At 37.3% G+C, this 15536-nt stretch overlaps 1 protein-coding gene across 1 annotated transcript; it reads right to left on the reverse strand.

Annotated features, from left to right (window-relative positions):
• Positions 1 to 4: 4 nt before the first annotated feature.
• Positions 5 to 7490, reverse strand: LOC307270690 (uncharacterized protein; the record flags this gene model as incomplete). Its single annotated transcript, XM_080054575.1, has 16 exons — positions 7393 to 7490; positions 5636 to 5695; positions 4642 to 5384; positions 4417 to 4481; positions 4055 to 4242; positions 3423 to 3946; positions 3198 to 3262; positions 2836 to 3023; positions 2225 to 2727; positions 2000 to 2064; positions 1638 to 1825; positions 1216 to 1529; positions 1032 to 1093; positions 794 to 945; positions 192 to 697; positions 5 to 70 (listed from the first exon to the last, which is right to left on the reverse strand). The coding sequence occupies exons 1-16, from the start codon at positions 7394 to 7396 to the stop codon at positions 5 to 7; spliced, it is 3693 nt and encodes a 1230-aa protein (XP_079910701.1). The 5' UTR covers positions 7397 to 7490.
• Between the last annotated feature and the right edge of the window lie 8046 nt (positions 7491 to 15536).

Consider the following 15536-nt stretch of genomic DNA (forward strand, 5'->3'; position numbering starts at 1 on the left):
AATATTACCTGAATCGCACCACTCTAAAGGACCTAAATGAAGTGAATTCTCTACGGAAGAAAGTTCCAAGCTGCAAAAACATAAAGCATGTGTTATTTTACCATAGAAATTTTTGTGTGGGCGCTTGGAAACTCGAAAAAAATAAACAAAGTAGGTTTACCAGCAGATTTTTTTCTAAGGGTTAGACTCACCTGTGTTTCTATCATTGAAGCTCGATTTCTAAAAGCTGTTGATGATGGATTCAGCAGGTCAGATGTAAATGTGGCTTGAACAGATCTGAAGGACACCCTTTGTGTTATGGTTGCTACAGTTGTTGTGGGGGAAGCAGTTGTTGTAGTGGGGGCAGCAGTGGTTGTAGTTGGAGCTGCAGTAGTTGTAGTTGGAGCTGGTGTTGTTGTAGTTGGTGCAACAGTTGTTGTAGTTGGAGCTGCTGTTGTTGTGGGGACAGCAGTTGTTGTAGTTGGAGCTGCAGTAGTTGTTGTTGGGGCTGCCGTTGTTGTTGGGGAAGCAGTGGTTGTAGTTGGAGCTACAGTAGTTGTAGTTGGAGCTGCTGTTGTTGTAGTTGGTGCAATAGTTGTTGTAGTTGGAGCTGCTGTTGTTGTTGTGGGGGCGCCAGTTGTTGTAGTTGGAGCTGCGGTTGTTGTTGTCGTCGGGGCTGCAGTTGTTGTTGTGGGGGTGGCAGCTGTTGTAGTTGGAGCTGGAAACAAAAAGGAAACAAAACTTTAGTTTAACAAAAAGCTACTTTGTGCTTTAACAATTGAAATATTTGATTAAGTATATGTTTGATGCTTACGTTCACCATTGATGAGTATGGAGCTGCCTTCAATGTCAAAGCCGGTGATGTTTGAAGATGCAATGATCAAAACATTTGCAATCTGAGTTCCAGAAGGAATTGTTGTAGTTGTATCAAATTCAGCGTTCGCATCTGTGATAATTGATCCATTTCTGCAGAAGGAGAAACAAAAAGATTTAAATTATCAGATTTAGTCCAATTATCTCAAATTGTGACACGATAAGTCTTGAAATATTACCTGAATCGCACCACTCTAAAGGACCTAAATGAAGTGAATTCTGAACGGAAGAAAGTTCCAAGCTGCAAACAACATAAAGCATGTGTTATTTTACCATAGAAATCTTTGTGTAGGCGTTTGAAATCTCGAAAAAAATAAACAAAGTAGGTTTACCAGCAGATTTTTTTCTAAGGGTGAGACTCACCTGTGTTTCAATCATTGTAGCTCGATTTCTAAAAGCTGTGGATGATGGATTCAGCAAGTCAGCTGTGAATGTGGCTTGAACAGATCTGAAGGACACCCTTTGTGTTATGGTTGCTACAGTTGTTGTAGTGGTAGTAATTGTTGTTGTGGGGGCTGCTGTAGTCCTTGTTGGGGCAGCAGTTGTTGTTGTGGGGGAAGCAGTTGTTGTGGTTGGGGCCAAAGTTGTTGTGGTTGGGGCCAAAGTTGTCGTTGTTGGAACAGCAGTTGATGCAGTACTTATAGGAGCGACAGTTGTACCTGGATCAGGTACTGGACCTGTTGCAAAAAAAAATGGTTAAGAAAATGTAAAAATAAACAGCATGAGAAACTGATTTTTCAAGTATTTTACAAACTAGAGTGAAACATTGTCTTGTGAATACTTACCCTCTATTTTGATTTGATTGATACCTATATCCACACTGAAGTTATTGGTAGTGTTAACAGCATCAATTAAGGTTTGAGCGACAACACTATTCATTGGGAGCTCATCAGTGGGAGTAGTATTAACAAACATAACACCCACATCTGCCTCAATCATATCATCCACTCTTTGGCGTCCACCTGGAAACCGCCTGTTTCATGAAACCAAATTGGAAAAGCGTTAATGTTAAAAAGGATATTGTCAGAGTTTCACGACTGCTTGACATATGGCACAATCATCATTAAAATATATTGATATATTTAGGGCCTTTTAATCATGCATAATAAGCTTAATAAGGAAGAAAAAGTTAAACAAATGTTTTTACCTGAAACGTCTCACAAAGCACCTTTCAAACAGACTACCAAATCGCGTTCTGTAGATCCTATTGTACTGTAAAAGAAGAAAGACCTTCAGTAAAAATTAACAGGATAGCCGGAAATTTCACAGAAAGTAATTTTTGGCTTATCAGATTTGTTGCTCAGCTAAAGCATTCTGTCATCATTTACGACACTGAAGCCAATTAAATATTTGTTCAGAATGAAAAACTCACCGCTTCTATAATTCTTTGTGCAAGATTTATGAATACTGCGGATTGTCGGTCATTGTGGTCATCTGTAAAGGTTTCTCGTACTACTGCTGTTACAATATAAACACGGACTAAAATGGCAGTGGTTCTCATTGTTGGGGCTGCAGTTGTTGTATTTGGGGCTGCGGTTGTAGTTGTGGTTGGTGCAACAGTTGTTGTAGTTGGAGCTGCAGTTGTTGTTGTTGGGGCTGCAGTTGTTGTGGGGGCAGCAGTTGTTGTAGTGAGGGCAGCAGTTGTTGTAGTTGGAGCTGCTGTTGTTGTGGGGGCTGCTGTAGTCCTTGTTGGGGCAGTAGTTGTTGTTGTGGGGGAAGCAGTTGTTGTGGGGGCAGCAGTTGTTGTAGTTGGGGCCAAAGTTGTTGTGGTTGGGGCCAAAGTTGTTGTGGTTGGGGCCAAAGTTGTCGTTGTTGGAACAGCAGTTGATGCAGTACTTATAGGAGCGACAGTTGTACCTGGATCAGGTACTGGACCTGTTGCAAAAAAAAATGGTTAAGAAAATGTAAAAATAAACATCATGAGAAACTGATTTTTCAAGTATTTTACAAACTAGAGTGAAACATTGTCTTGTGAATACTTACCCTCTATTTTGATTTGATTGATACCTATATCCACACTGAAGTTATTGGTAGTGTTAACAGCATCAATTAAGGTTTGAGCGACAACACTATTCATTGGGAGCTCATCAGTGGGAGTAGTATTAACAAACATAACACCCACATCTGCCTCAATCATATCATCCACTCTTTGGCGTCCACCTGGAAACCGCCTGTTTCATGAAACCAAATTGGAAAAGCGTTAATGTTAAAAAGGATATTGTCAGAGTTTCACGACTGCTTGACATATGGCACAATCATCATTAAAATATATTGATATATTTAGGGCCTTTTAATCATGCATAATAAGCTTAATAAGGAAGAAAAAGTTAAACAAATGTTTTTACCTGAAACGTCTCACAAAGCACCTTTCAAACAGACTACCAAATCGCGTTCTGTAGATCCTATTGTACTGTAAAAGAAGAAAGACCTTCAGTAAAAATTAACAGGATAGCCGGAAATTTCACAGAAAGTAATTTTTGGCTTATCAGATTTGTTGCTCAGCTAAAGCATTCTGTCATCATTTACGACACTGAAGCCAATTAAATATTTGTTCAGAATGAAAAACTCACCGCTTCTATAATTCTTTGTGCAAGATTTATGAATACTGCGGATTGTCGGTCATTGTGGTCATCTGTAAAGGTTTCTCGTACTACTGCTGTTACAATATAAACACGGACTAAAATGGCAGTGGTTCTCATTGTTGGGGCTGCAGTTGTTGTATTTGGGGCTGCGGTTGTAGTTGTGGTTGGTGCAACAGTTGTTGTAGTTGGAGCTGCAGTTGTTGTTGTTGGGGCTGCAGTTGTTGTGGGGGCAGCAGTTGTTGTAGTGAGGGCAGCAGTTGTTGTAGTTGGAGCTGCTGTTGTTGTGGGGGCTGCTGTAGTCCTTGTTGGGGCAGCAGTTGTTGTTGTGGGGGAAGCAGTTGTTGTGGGGGCAGCAGTTGTTGTAGTTGGGGCCAAAGTTGTTGTGGTTGGGGCCAAAGTTGTTGTGGTTGGGGCCAAAGTTGTTGTGGTTGGGGCCAAAGTTGTCGTTGTTGGAACAGCAGTTGATGCAGTACTTATAGGAGCGACAGTTGTACCTGGATCAGGTACTGGACCTGTTGCAAAAAAAAATGGTTAAGAAAATGTAAAAATAAACAGCATGAGAAACTGATTTTTCAAGTATTTTACAAACTAGAGTGAAACATTGTCTTGTGAATACTTACCCTCTATTTTGATTTGATTGATACCTATATCCACACTGAAGTTATTGGTAGTGTTAACAGCATCAATTAAGGTTTGAGCGACAACACTATTCATTGGGAGCTCATCAGTGGGAGTAGTATTAACAAACATAACACCCACATCTGCCTCAATCATATCATCCACTCTTTGGCGTCCACCTGGAAACCGCCTGTTTCATGAAACCAAATTGGAAAAGCGTTAATGTTAAAAAGGATATTGTCAGAGTTTCACGACTGCTTGACATATGGCACAATCATCATTAAAATATATTGATATATTTAGGGCCTTTTAATCATGCATAATAAGCTTAATAAGGAAGAAAAAGTTAAACAAATGTTTTTACCTGAAACGTCTCACAAAGCACCTTTCAAACAGACTACCAAATCGCGTTCTGTAGATCCTATTGTACTGTAAAAGAAGAAAGACCTTCAGTAAAAATTAACAGGATAGCCGGAAATTTCACAGAAAGTAATTTTTGGCTTATCAGATTTGTTGCTCAGCTAAAGCATTCTGTCATCATTTACGACACTGAAGCCAATTAAATATTTGTTCAGAATGAAAAACTCACCGCTTCTATAATTCTTTGTGCAAGATTTATGAATACTGCGGATTGTCGGTCATTGTGGTCATCTGTAAAGGTTTCTCGTACTACTGCTGTTACAATATAAACACGGACTAAAATGGCAGTGGTTCTCATTGTTGGGGCTGCAGTTGTTGTATTTGGGGCTGCGGTTGTAGTTGTGGTTGGTGCAACAGTTGTTGTAGTTGGAGCTGCAGTTGTTGTTGTTGTTGGGGCTGCAGTTGTTGTGGGGGCAGCAGTTGTTGTAGTGAGGGCAGCAGTTGTTGTAGTTGGCGCTGCAGTTGTTGTAGTTGGTGCAGCGGTTGTTGTAGTCGGTGCAGCGGTTGTTGTAGTTGGGACAGCTGTTGTTGTAGTTGGAGCTGTAGTTGTTGTTGTTGGGGCAGTAGTTGTCGTCGTGGTAGCAGCAGTTGTTGTCGTCTGGGCAACTATGGTTGTTGTTGGGTCACCGGTTGTCGTAGTTGGGGAAGCAGTTGTCGTTGTCGGGTAAACTGTTGTTGTGGGGGCTGCAGTTGTCTTTTTTGGTGAAGCAGTTGTAGTTGTTGGTGGGGAAGCAGTTGTCGTTGTTGGGGCAACTGTGGTTGTTGTTGGGGCAACTGTTGTTGTAGTTAGGGCTGCGGTTGTGGTTGTTGGGTAAGCAGTTGTCGTTGTTGGGTAAGCAGTTGTCGTTGTCGGGGCAACTGTTGTTGGTGCAGGAGTGTTTGTTATTTGAGCAGTAGTTGTTGCAGCAGCAGCTGTTGTTGTCATATCAGGATTTGTTGTTGCCACAGTGGTTGTAATTGCAGAAAAATTGGTATAAGTTAAATGGGATTTTATAATGATCAATGATTCACTTCTTATGCCACGGCTCACGAAAAAAGAATGTAATACTTAAAGTGTAAACTTTTAAGTTGTTGTTCCAAAATTAAATTAAAATGTTATCCCCTTCACCTTTTCTATTATTTGATATCAAGACATATTAAAGGTTGAGCATCACTTAGCTTACCTGTTAAAATCAGGTAAATGGATAATATCCATCTGACACTAATCCTTTCTCGTTTCTGTTCTGTAAAATCAATCAAAACAGAGGATTATTGACAGAAGCAGCTTATCAAACCATTCTGCACAGCAGTTACTAGCAACTAGAATCATTATTTCTTCAAATAAAAAATATTTAGAACAAGAACATTTGTATGCATTGTTTCATTGTTTTGATTACTTCCGTTAATGTGTACATTTAAACAGGTGATTACAAAAATAATTAATGCTTATGAGTACACAGTATCCAATCTCTTAATGACTGAATACATTAGGAATACTTTTCATTTGTATAAATCAATGTACACAATCTATCCAAAGGAAAACAATATGTACATTAATCTATATCTGAAGCATGGGAAACTGAGATGATTCAATATATTGTGTACCATTTGTTTTAATGTGTGTGACAGGAATACAGATGTATAATTAAAACATTAAATGAGATGAAAAGTTTGAAAATGTTGATTTTCTATGGATTTATGCAACATCTCTTTTCATAATAATCTCTACAATTTTTGGAAGATTATCAGCAAATCTAAAACCAAAATCATTGAGGTGAATGGCTATTACATATGGGAAATGCCCATTTCCCCTCACAAGACCTAATTTCAGTCTCCTACAGTTGTTCCAATAAAAGGAAACAGCAAAGACTGTCAGAAGTTGTTAAAATAAGGTGCTTAAAGGTGGAGTCAGCGATTCTGGAGAATTGTCAGGGAGTGGATTGTGAATTTCACGAAAAACGTTCTCCAGAATCGCTAATAAATGTTACCTGTTTCCCACCTCACTAACAAATATCTTTGTTTCCTATATTCATCTTCCATTTTTAGTGTCTTCCTTACAATAGGTTAAAGCTGATGGAATATACACGTTCACATGCACTAAGTTAACAAAAAAGATTATTTGCTGAGGAAGGGACAGTGGACACTATATAAGGAAACTGCTCTTTAACAGCACAAGCATCAACCAGGATTAATTGCCTTTGAGCAAAGCACTGAAACTCTATTAGTGCAAGGTTGATACAAGTTAACCCTAAACTGACACTGTAATGATGTATGACAAACAGAAATCCCCAAAAGAATAAAAAACTGAATCACATTCTTAGTTAAAATGTAATATTGTAGTGATTGTATGTTTTTACCTTAAGAGGGGCATTTTACCATAAGATACAATAGGCTACACATGCCATGATAACGGAGATGGGAAGAATTAACTCACTCACAAACACACACACACACACACACACACACACACACACACACACACACACACACACACACTCGTTTTTATGGCTATATGTGAGGACACTTACATACAGTCCAACATTGCCCACTGAGCATGTTGGACTGCTCCTATGTGATGTGTGTGTGCCATATTGTGTTGTGTTGAATATGTGAACTGTATGCACTGATGTTCTGCACAAATGAAGTTCCTAACAGATAAATAAAGTTAATTGAAATGATTCACTGACCCAAAGCATTCCCTTACCCCTTACGTTAACCCTTACCATAACCAGTCAAGTCAAGAACCAGTCTAAAAGTCCTCACTTTCTCCAAATGTCCTCACTCATGAGGTCTTAAACTCAAATTAGTGCAGATGTTTAAGTACACAAACACACACACACACACACACACACACACACACACACACACACACACACACACTCACCACATACACACAGTTAAATATACAAAAGTGTACATAGAGTCTTCAATTTGTACTTACCCATAATGGAAGAAATTAAATCCCCTTTCTTCCTGCTTTTTTTCAAACTATTTCAGTGTTTTATAGTTCAGTGCAGTTGACTTCGTTGTAATCCTTCCCTCTAATGTGACAGCCTACAACCTATTATTGCCTATTTATGTGATGGGGTAATGACGTGAATCAGATGTTTTACATTTTTCAGAAATGTTGTTTGACCATAGCAAAAACCCAGGTTACTGGATACAGGTTGTCAGCTGACAATCAGTAATTTTCTTTAGCTCAGCACCTTGGCACACTCCCCTTTTTTTCCTGTGAAACAAGCTGCAGGTGCATTCCACCTATGTGAATGTTGTAGGAATTTCCACCAGCGTGACACTGAATATAAAGAGGTGTTATTAATCTTATCAACTGGTAATGAACAGGAAGAAGAGCAGGAAAGAAATGTGAATCGTACATTCAAACACAAATATTTGACATGATATTTGTTGCTGGAGTTGCTAGTGTAAATTTGTGAATTGATGATACAAATCAGTTGAAATATCAATATGATACAGCATGAAGTCACAACATGTAATAAATGGTGATTATCTTATCTACACTGTGTGCAAAATTGTTAGGCAAATTTTATTTTTGGGGATTAATTTTATTATTGAACAACTACAGTGCTCTCAGTCAATCCAAAATGTTAAAGAACCTAAACCTGAATGTTTACGAAAGAAAAAGTGAGGTTTTGTCTTTCTTACGAGAATATATATATGTTTTGCTATTATTAGGCAACTATTAGGATGCAGAATTATTCTGCAACTAAATAAAAAAAATTTCCCATCTCACTTGTTTATTTTCATCTGTTAAGGGGAGAATAATAAAACGACTCAAAATTAAAATTTCCGACATGTCCAAAACAAAATCAGTGACCAATATAGCCACCCTTCTTTTCAATAACTGTCACAAGCCTTCCATTCATGGAGTCTGTTAGTTTCTTGATCTGGTGACGATCAACTTTTTTGTGCAACAGCAACCACAGCCTCCCAGACACTGTTCCGAGAGGTGTACTGATTTCCTTCACTGTAAATATCCCGTTTAAGCAGGGCCCACACGTTCTCAATAAAACAGTATTTTTATTTATTTATATAGATTTTATAATAAAGATACTTGCCTTCAAAGATGAGCTAGTTGGACCTTTTCGGGTTGAAGATGGCCTTAAAATCATTAATTTTTTGACATGTCGGAAATTTTTATTTTTAAATGTTGAGTTGTTTAATTATTCTCACTTTAACAGATGAAAATAAACAAGTGAGATGGGAACATTTTTGTTTTTTTATTTAGTTGCAGAATAATTCTGCATACTAATAGTTGCCTAATAATAGCAAAACATATATAAATATTCTCGTAAGAAAGATAAAACCTCACTTTTACTTTCGTAAACACTCAGGTTTAGGTTCTTTAACATTTTGGATTGACCGAGAGCACTGTAGTTGTATAAATAATAAAATTAATCCTCAAAAATACAACTTGCCTAAAAATTTTGCACATAGTGTAAGTATTTTGCTTCTAGCCTCAATGTCAGTGGAACATTTAGCAGTTATCAATTGCAGCTTATTGTTGTAGCAAAGAATGGTAACTGGTTTTTGCAGGGTTCACCGAATTAATTTGAGTCTTTTAAACCTTTTATATACCACACAGAATGCCATTTTATACCAGTTTGAAAATCATGCTGGTGAAAGTATGATGGAAAATCAGAAGGGACAAAAAAAGTATTTATTACAGACCAATCAGAAAGTAAAAAGACTCTAAAATGTTTAAAAGGATTCAATTATTTAGGCCTAGGGTTGCAAAATTCCAGGAATTTTCAAAGTTGGAAACTTTCCATGGGAATTAACGGGAATTTGGGGAATTAATGGGAATAAACGGGAATGTACTAAATTCAAATCAACCCAAATGCACTAAATTCTCCTAACTATGTTATTTCAGTACTGGCAAACGTTCTAGACTGTAAAAAGCAGTTTTTTCAACTAAGTTTCATTTAATTTCAAATCAAAATTTTTTAAAGTTTATTGAGACACTAAACTCGATGTCATATATTGATTTTACTAGACCAGGTTTACAGAGGCTCAAACTGTGATTTTAAATATAGTTGGGGAAAATATATTTTAGCTTGACTAAAACAACCAGATTTTATGCAAGTACACTTGGCAAATTGCACATAGCACACATCCTACTGCATGGGAACTGAGGCCACGCCCCCTACATGCTCTGTGCATTCCTCCATCACATGGGGGGGGGGGGCATTTTACTTTATTTATTGAATAGGTGTGGTCAGACAGATGAGCAATATTTTACTCAACATTCATCTTCTTGTTGTTCAGTGAAATTATTGATTGTTCATAAAATAATCAAAACTTAATAAAATTCTTCTTACAAAAAAATCTGTTCAAATGTAATGTTTTTTAATTGTATTATTTTGCATGGATGCCTGCCTATGACCAAACATAGTGTTTAAATGTTTAGATTTATGTTGGAATATGAAAAAAAAATCATTTAAATTACCGTCATTTAGTTAATTCCTATAATTTCCAATTTTGAATATTCCCAAAATTCCCGAGCGAAAGTTCCCGTGGAAAGTTTCCGGAAATTTACCGGAAACTTTCCACCCCTTTGCAACCCTATTTAGGCCACATCAATCTACTCAATACCCTATAATGCCAAAGTGAAAACAGAGATTTAGAAATGTTTGCAAATGTATTAAAAAAAAGTAGTCCGTGTTAAGAAGTTTGTTTGTGTGCAAGCAAGATAGTGGTTTATGTGTGTAACTCAACATAATAACCTAATTACAACAGCAAAAACAAAACAATCTAGATCAGTAAATGTACATTTGCTGATGATGCTTCAGCTGTCCAAGAGATTTCCAGATTGTCTGCTGCTCTGTTTTTTTAATTTGAAAGCACCTTGAGACGTCTGCCCTGGAAAGGTGCTTTACAAATAAACATACTGTTATATGATGTAATGACATAGCACATTTTATAAATTATATTGCATTGTGCACAGTGTATTTGTTGTTCTATAGCTCTTCACTGTATATCTGAGTTACTGTATGTTGTATTCTACTGTATTACACACACACACACACACACACACACACACACACACACACACACACACACACACACACACACACACACACACACACACACAAACACACACACACACACACACACACACAAACACACACACACACACACACACACACAATCACACACAGTTACTGTTAGTTTTGTATGTTTCCAGTGATGATTCCCTAGATCAAAGGCTTTAGGTGCTTTCAATGACTGGGGGTCTATTTGTTTGCAGAGATTAATTGTTGTTAATAGTGCCATGCAGAAGAAGGAAGTGTATCAGTTGACAGCTAGAGAGGTTGTTTGAACAAAGATGCAATCGAATCTTACAAAGATAAGATCTGGTGCTTTTCAAACATATCACTCTCTGCACGACCGCAGAGTTTGTTTAGCGGTTAACAGCTTAAAAGCTGAAAAAGCTGAGAAACCTGCCAAGAGTTGTTTCTTTTGCGATACCAATATTGAAGAATAATTTCGGGTGCTGAATTCATGATATAATAATGTCGAAAATGTTGAAACGTGCCGCGGGAAATCGTGAACGCTACTGGCTGGTTTCCAGTATCATGCGCAACAGTGGTGTAATAAACTGGAACTTCTGCAAAGGTCTGCATGCTGCTATTGACATGAAATCTGATTTTTGCTGTTTCTGTTTATGCTTGGATTGTTCTGTAGGACTGGCTTGGTAAAGGGAAGTTTAGAGGTCCCCTGCTGGATGTGTTGCCCCCGGGGCCCCGACCTTCTCTCTCTCTCTCTCTCTCTCTCTCTCTCTCTCTCTCTCTCTCTCTCTCTCTCTCTCTCTCTCTCTCTCTCTCTCTCACACCAAACACACACATGGATAGAAAAAAGTGATGACTATAAACTATTTATTCAGTAAATAATGAATTAATTGACAGTTATGAAAACCGCACGTAGCAGGAAGTAATTGTGTACCAGAACACGTTGAGGTTTTGTTGAGGTATCAGTGACTCTGCACATACAGTATCAGGGCTGTACAGTGCGACAGTTTTGATCGCATTTGCTACTGAAATTGATTACGTGCGATGATGAATACAATGCTGCTCGCACTGGTGCTAGCGTCTAATACACTTCACCAACGCACGGTAATAACCGGAAGGAGACGGCACGCAGTTAAGTTAGCGTGTGTGTAAACAGAACATTTCCTGTAATCCTTCACATTAAAAGCCTGTTACTAGCCAAACGTGAGTTGACTTTTATTTTGAAGCCGTAAGAACAGGAAGTTCGCGCTTCACAGCCCTGCAGTGTGCTAGCAAAATCAACTGCTTCAGCTGCAGAGAGCAGTCAACACCAGTAGTCTATTTAAACAAAGTTTGAAATAACTGATAAGCCACTGAAGAACACCTCCCAACACATTCACAACAACCTATTTAACTTATCCTAAATTGTACCAATATGTATACTTATTTATTTAATAGGCTATATGTTTTAAAGTTTGGTTTTAATTAATAGAAGGACATTTACCAAAACATTTTATTATTATGAATATAATAATTATATGTGTATACAAAAAATATATAGATATACATTTTATGAGGAGAAATAATTCTGAATCAGCAAACAATTGCAATTGGCAGGTTAGATTATTTTGTCTAAATTGCAATCAGTGCACCCCTATTCATTTTTCTACAATTATTACTGCACACACTAGGATATGATATTAATTGAGAATTTCAAATGAGACCAATATGACAGGCTAAAAGGTAATTAGAGCGAAATGCATGGGTTAAGGTTATGCAAGTTTTCGATCATACTTTGTGTGCTACTGAATTTATTTTTGTGCTACTGATTTTTTTTGCTTGCTAGCACCAGTGCTACCACCTAAAAACATAAGCGTACAGCCCTGAGTATAATCTCAGAGGTGACACCTGTGGTTTTACACACTAAAACCTACAACATATTTGTAGCTAAGCAGCAATAATCACCTACTGATCAGCTGTCATGTGTTTATCAACTGTAGATTAAGGTAATTATCACCAGTGCTTACCCACCAAATGATACAATCACAATATATTGTAGGTTCAATACAATCAGGGAAGATTCTCACCTCAAAGTCATTGTTGGTTTTGGTTTTGACTCAAAGAATGAACTTTGACTGTCAAGATTTCGCCAAATTTAGTTGAGAATTGCTGGGAAAAATTGGGTTTTTACAGCTGAGGAAGGCCAAATTTTCAGTCGAAAAGTGTTTTTCGGAGCATATAGCTCTTGTGAGGACTTAATTTACTTTCTGTAAAAAGAAAAACAACATTAGAACATCTACACTACATTGACCAATTTGACAAATAAAGGATCTCGGACATTTCTTTCCTCCAGGCAGATTTAAAATAATAATTGGTATAAGTACTATTTTAAATATTTGAAGGTCCATAAACTGTTTGCATACATAATCTCCCAATTGTAAGTGAGCTGGACTAATGACACAAAATGTAGCTACTGAAGTGAGCCCTTCATTCACCATTAAGAAAGGAAACAATGCTGATGTTTTATTGTAATTGACTTCTGTAAATCATAATTATGAGTCAGTATCATAATGACATGAAAAGCTCTCCTAACTACAAAACACCCATTATTACAAGATGATGACAATTTATTTTCTTTGTTAAAAATGCAGTTCACGCCCATGAGTAATAACTGACGTGTAAACTTGTGTGTAATATTGCAAACAGTATGCTTGGATTAGATTATCAAGTTTTCTGTACTCGGGCAGCACGGTTATTACAGTATTATCTACTTTCAGTGGAATTATATTTTAATCTTATCATTCTGCAAAAAAGAAATACACTTTTGAGTAATACTCAGAGTAAACCTTATACACATAATTGACACAAAATAAGACCTTTTGGATAATATTTGGGTTCATTCAGAATCATTTGTAGGTTCACTGTTGTGAAAACGTTTTTAAGTAACCCTGACAGGGAAATGAAAATCCATTAATTAACCTAAATGATGCAGCAATATGACACTGGTGTTTGTTTCTCTTTCTCTGCACTTGTGACTCATAAAACCAGTAGACCAAGGTATGCCAGTGTTGTGACAAAAATACCCACCATTTTATTGTAATGCTTGAGTCTTTTGTTGTCCAGTGTGATGATAGTGACGGTAATGATAGGTGTAGGCACACCTTTAGACTTGCTGCCAACACAAACATTCCTCAGTGCTTGATCGTGACTCTGCATCCTTTTGTCGTACATACTGCGCTGGTTTCTTTTTATAGCTTTCATTTGTGCTTTTCCAACGTCACTACCTTTTTTTAGGGTTAGATCCACACATTGCATCAGGCTGAAAGTGTTCGGCTGGAGCTGTTGACAATATGACATCACAATTCCGAATAGTTCACTAGCAGTGGTCCAACGTTTCCAAAGATACCAAATATGAGCCAAATATGAGCCAGTTTTCAAGAAAACAGAGGTAGTGGCTCAGAAGCCGGTGCATGACATACGTCACAACCAAACGTTATGCGATTGGTTGGCAGATCCAGAGTGGCACCTTCTGTACAAATGAAATTAAGTACGATGGTCTCGTAGGACCAGGCTAGAAAAACATCACACAAGTCTTCAAATACTTTTTTATTGTGGTCATAGTAAAGTTTCACACATAAATTATACAAACCACAACATTTTAACATTAGTAAAACTCTTTATATTGTTTCAGGGATGTGCAGCCACTTTGAGCTGCATTTGTTAAGTATAGCGAATGGGTCACTCACTAGAAATAAAGATTGACAAGGTGAACTGGGGCACAAAGAAGTTTGGCTTTTATTGCTCATGTTACAAAATAATTGTCCTCTTGGTTGGAACTTCCTCCATAGCATTGGTTTATTTGTGGCCCAACTTACTCAATTACATCTTACTGAATTATCCTTATAAAAGAGTATTACGATCAGAACACAGCATTTATCAGTGCAGTGTAAAAAGTATTTAAAGGCTCTTGATCCTATATACAATATACTGTTCTGCTGTATGTCTGTTATGTCGTAATGCTATGCTATGTTATCAAATTAAACTTAAACATCACTTTGAAAATATATTTTGAGTTTAATTAAAACAACTGCATTTTGATAGATATTTGCTGATACAAAAAAAGACTTAACAATAAATTATTGGTAATTAAGCGCTCAGCCAAGTAATATGCTGTTGTACAGTGTGATTATATTGTTTGGCTTAATATTACACTTAAGATTAAATAGACAAGGTGCTAAAAGTAGGCTATGTCATTCTGTCTCCCCAGGATACTGCACTTCCCGCACAGTAACATGTTCAGTTCACCAGATGTCTTAATGTGTCAAAACAGTGCAAGGCTGAGTTTGATAGATAAATAGTTCCTCTCAAGCTGTTCAACTTAAGAGAAAATCATTAAGCCTGCATTTAGGATTGATGGTAGTTCATAGTTCAAAGCCAAATCAGCACAGCTGGTTTGATAGCAACCATGACAGCAGTCCAAGGCAGGATGCAGTGACAAGACTGATCTTGTGGCTTACCCCACTTGAAGCTGTAAAAGAGGAAAAAGGAAACAAAACTTTAGTTTAACAAAAAGCTACTTTGTGCTGCAACAATTGAAATATTTGATTAAGTATATGGTTGATGCTTACTTTCACCATTGATGAGTATGGAGCTGCCTTCAATGTCAAAGCCGATGACGTTTGAAGATGCAATGATCAAAACATTTGCAATCTGAGTTCCAGAAGGAATTGTTGTAGTTGTATCAAATTCAGCGTTTGCATCTGTGATAATTGATCCATTTCTGCAGAAGGAGAAACAAAAAGATTTAAAGTATCAGATTTAGCCCAATTATCTCAAATTGTGACACGATAAGTCTTGAAATATTACCTGAATCGCACCACTCTAAAGGACCTAAATGAAGGGAATTCTGTACGGAAGAAAGTTCCAAGCTGCAAAAACATAAAGCATGTGTTATTTTACCATAGAAGTTTTTGTGTGGGCGCTTGGAAACTCGAAAAAAATAAACAAAGTAGGTTTACCAGCAGATTTTTTTCTAAGGGTTAGACTCACCTGTGTTTCTATCATTGAAGCTCGATTT

The sequence above is a fragment of the Ammodytes marinus genome (assembly GCF_949987685.1).
Source record: "Ammodytes marinus genome assembly, contig: scaffold_61, whole genome shotgun sequence".
NCBI classification, from domain to species: domain Eukaryota; kingdom Metazoa; phylum Chordata; class Actinopteri; order Uranoscopiformes; family Ammodytidae; genus Ammodytes; species Ammodytes marinus.